Below are 1,031 nucleotides of genomic sequence, written 5' to 3'. Positions count from 1 at the left end.
AAGAAGAATAGGGCAGAAAACAGAGACCCTAATCTTGGATATTCATTCCTAGCCTGTGGATCTGTTCTCCATGAACTTCTTTTAACCTATTCATACTAATGACTTACATAGTCTAAGTTATCTAAATACTAAGTTTCATTAATTTTGTTTGCTCTGTCTCTGGTGCCTATAAGGTAGGGAATACCAGTGAAAAACACTGAATAAGCTTTATTGAACCAAGGAAGGACGTAAACCCTTCAGTCATTGTTTTCAAAGACACAGAGTCCAAAATTGTGTAGCCTGCCATCTACAGGAGTCATTTCTGACTGTGTTCATCTTTGTTTCCTATTTCTGTTCCTCTTCTCAGCCTCCTAATGCTTTTTGAGGAGAATTAAGCCGAGTTCCGTCCAGTAGTTCAGCTGTGGACACAGCATGGTGTGCAGCGTGGGATGTGACTCAGCTTTTTTTTTTTTTTTTTCCTTAATATGAAACCCTGACATTTAATTTGACTTTTGACTGGTACTTACCACTAGACTGATATTGTCAGATTGGCCTGCTATGACTCTAAGATAGTATAGACTTTTCCAAGCAGTACAGCAATGTAGGGTCTGTATTTGTTTATGTACAGTTAACTGTTTTTTCCTGTGTGTTACTTGTGACTTATTAACATTTATCTGATGCTTTATTCTCCTGTCGCTCATTATGATAAAACCCTCTTTTCTCATCCAACTCTTCACCTGATTATTGATTTGACTGCTGAGAATATCTTACTATGTCTGCAAACTGTTGCGTTGCTTTCATCCCCTTTTCTAGATGACAGATAAATGTTGAATAACTCAAGGCCCAGCCTTAGGTCCCTGTGGATTTCTACTTTTTTCTTCCTGAGGTTATTTTAATGTTTGTCTTGTGCAAGCTCATTTTCTTTAGGAGCCTTTGACAAACTTGTGCTTACTTCTGCAGAACTCCATGAAGGCTTCTCATAGCTTGAGGGACACTATGAGCTCTGGGATTCATTCCTGGAACAGCCAGGCAGATGGACAGAGCTTCAGTTG

General features: G+C 39.0%; 1 protein-coding gene across 1 annotated transcript in view; it reads left to right on the top strand.

Annotated features, from left to right (window-relative positions):
- MAP3K14 (mitogen-activated protein kinase kinase kinase 14) overlaps window positions 1–1,031 on the top strand; it is a gene marked incomplete at its 3' end in the record, with an annotated part of 15,548 nt that overhangs the window by 12,791 nt on the left and 1,726 nt on the right. Inside the window, 1 exon segment of the mRNA XM_009696947.1 lies at window positions 940–1,031. This exon segment is cut by the window's right edge and continues 13 nt beyond it. Coding sequence (XP_009695249.1) covers window positions 940–1,031 — 92 coding nt within the window.

The sequence above is a fragment of the Cariama cristata genome, unplaced genomic scaffold, assembly GCF_000690535.1.
Source record: "Cariama cristata isolate BGI_N322 unplaced genomic scaffold, ASM69053v1 scaffold15623, whole genome shotgun sequence".
NCBI lineage: Eukaryota > Metazoa > Chordata > Aves > Cariamiformes > Cariamidae > Cariama > Cariama cristata.
Note: the sequence above shows the minus strand (reverse complement) of the source record. Positions and strands in the feature narration are given on the sequence as shown.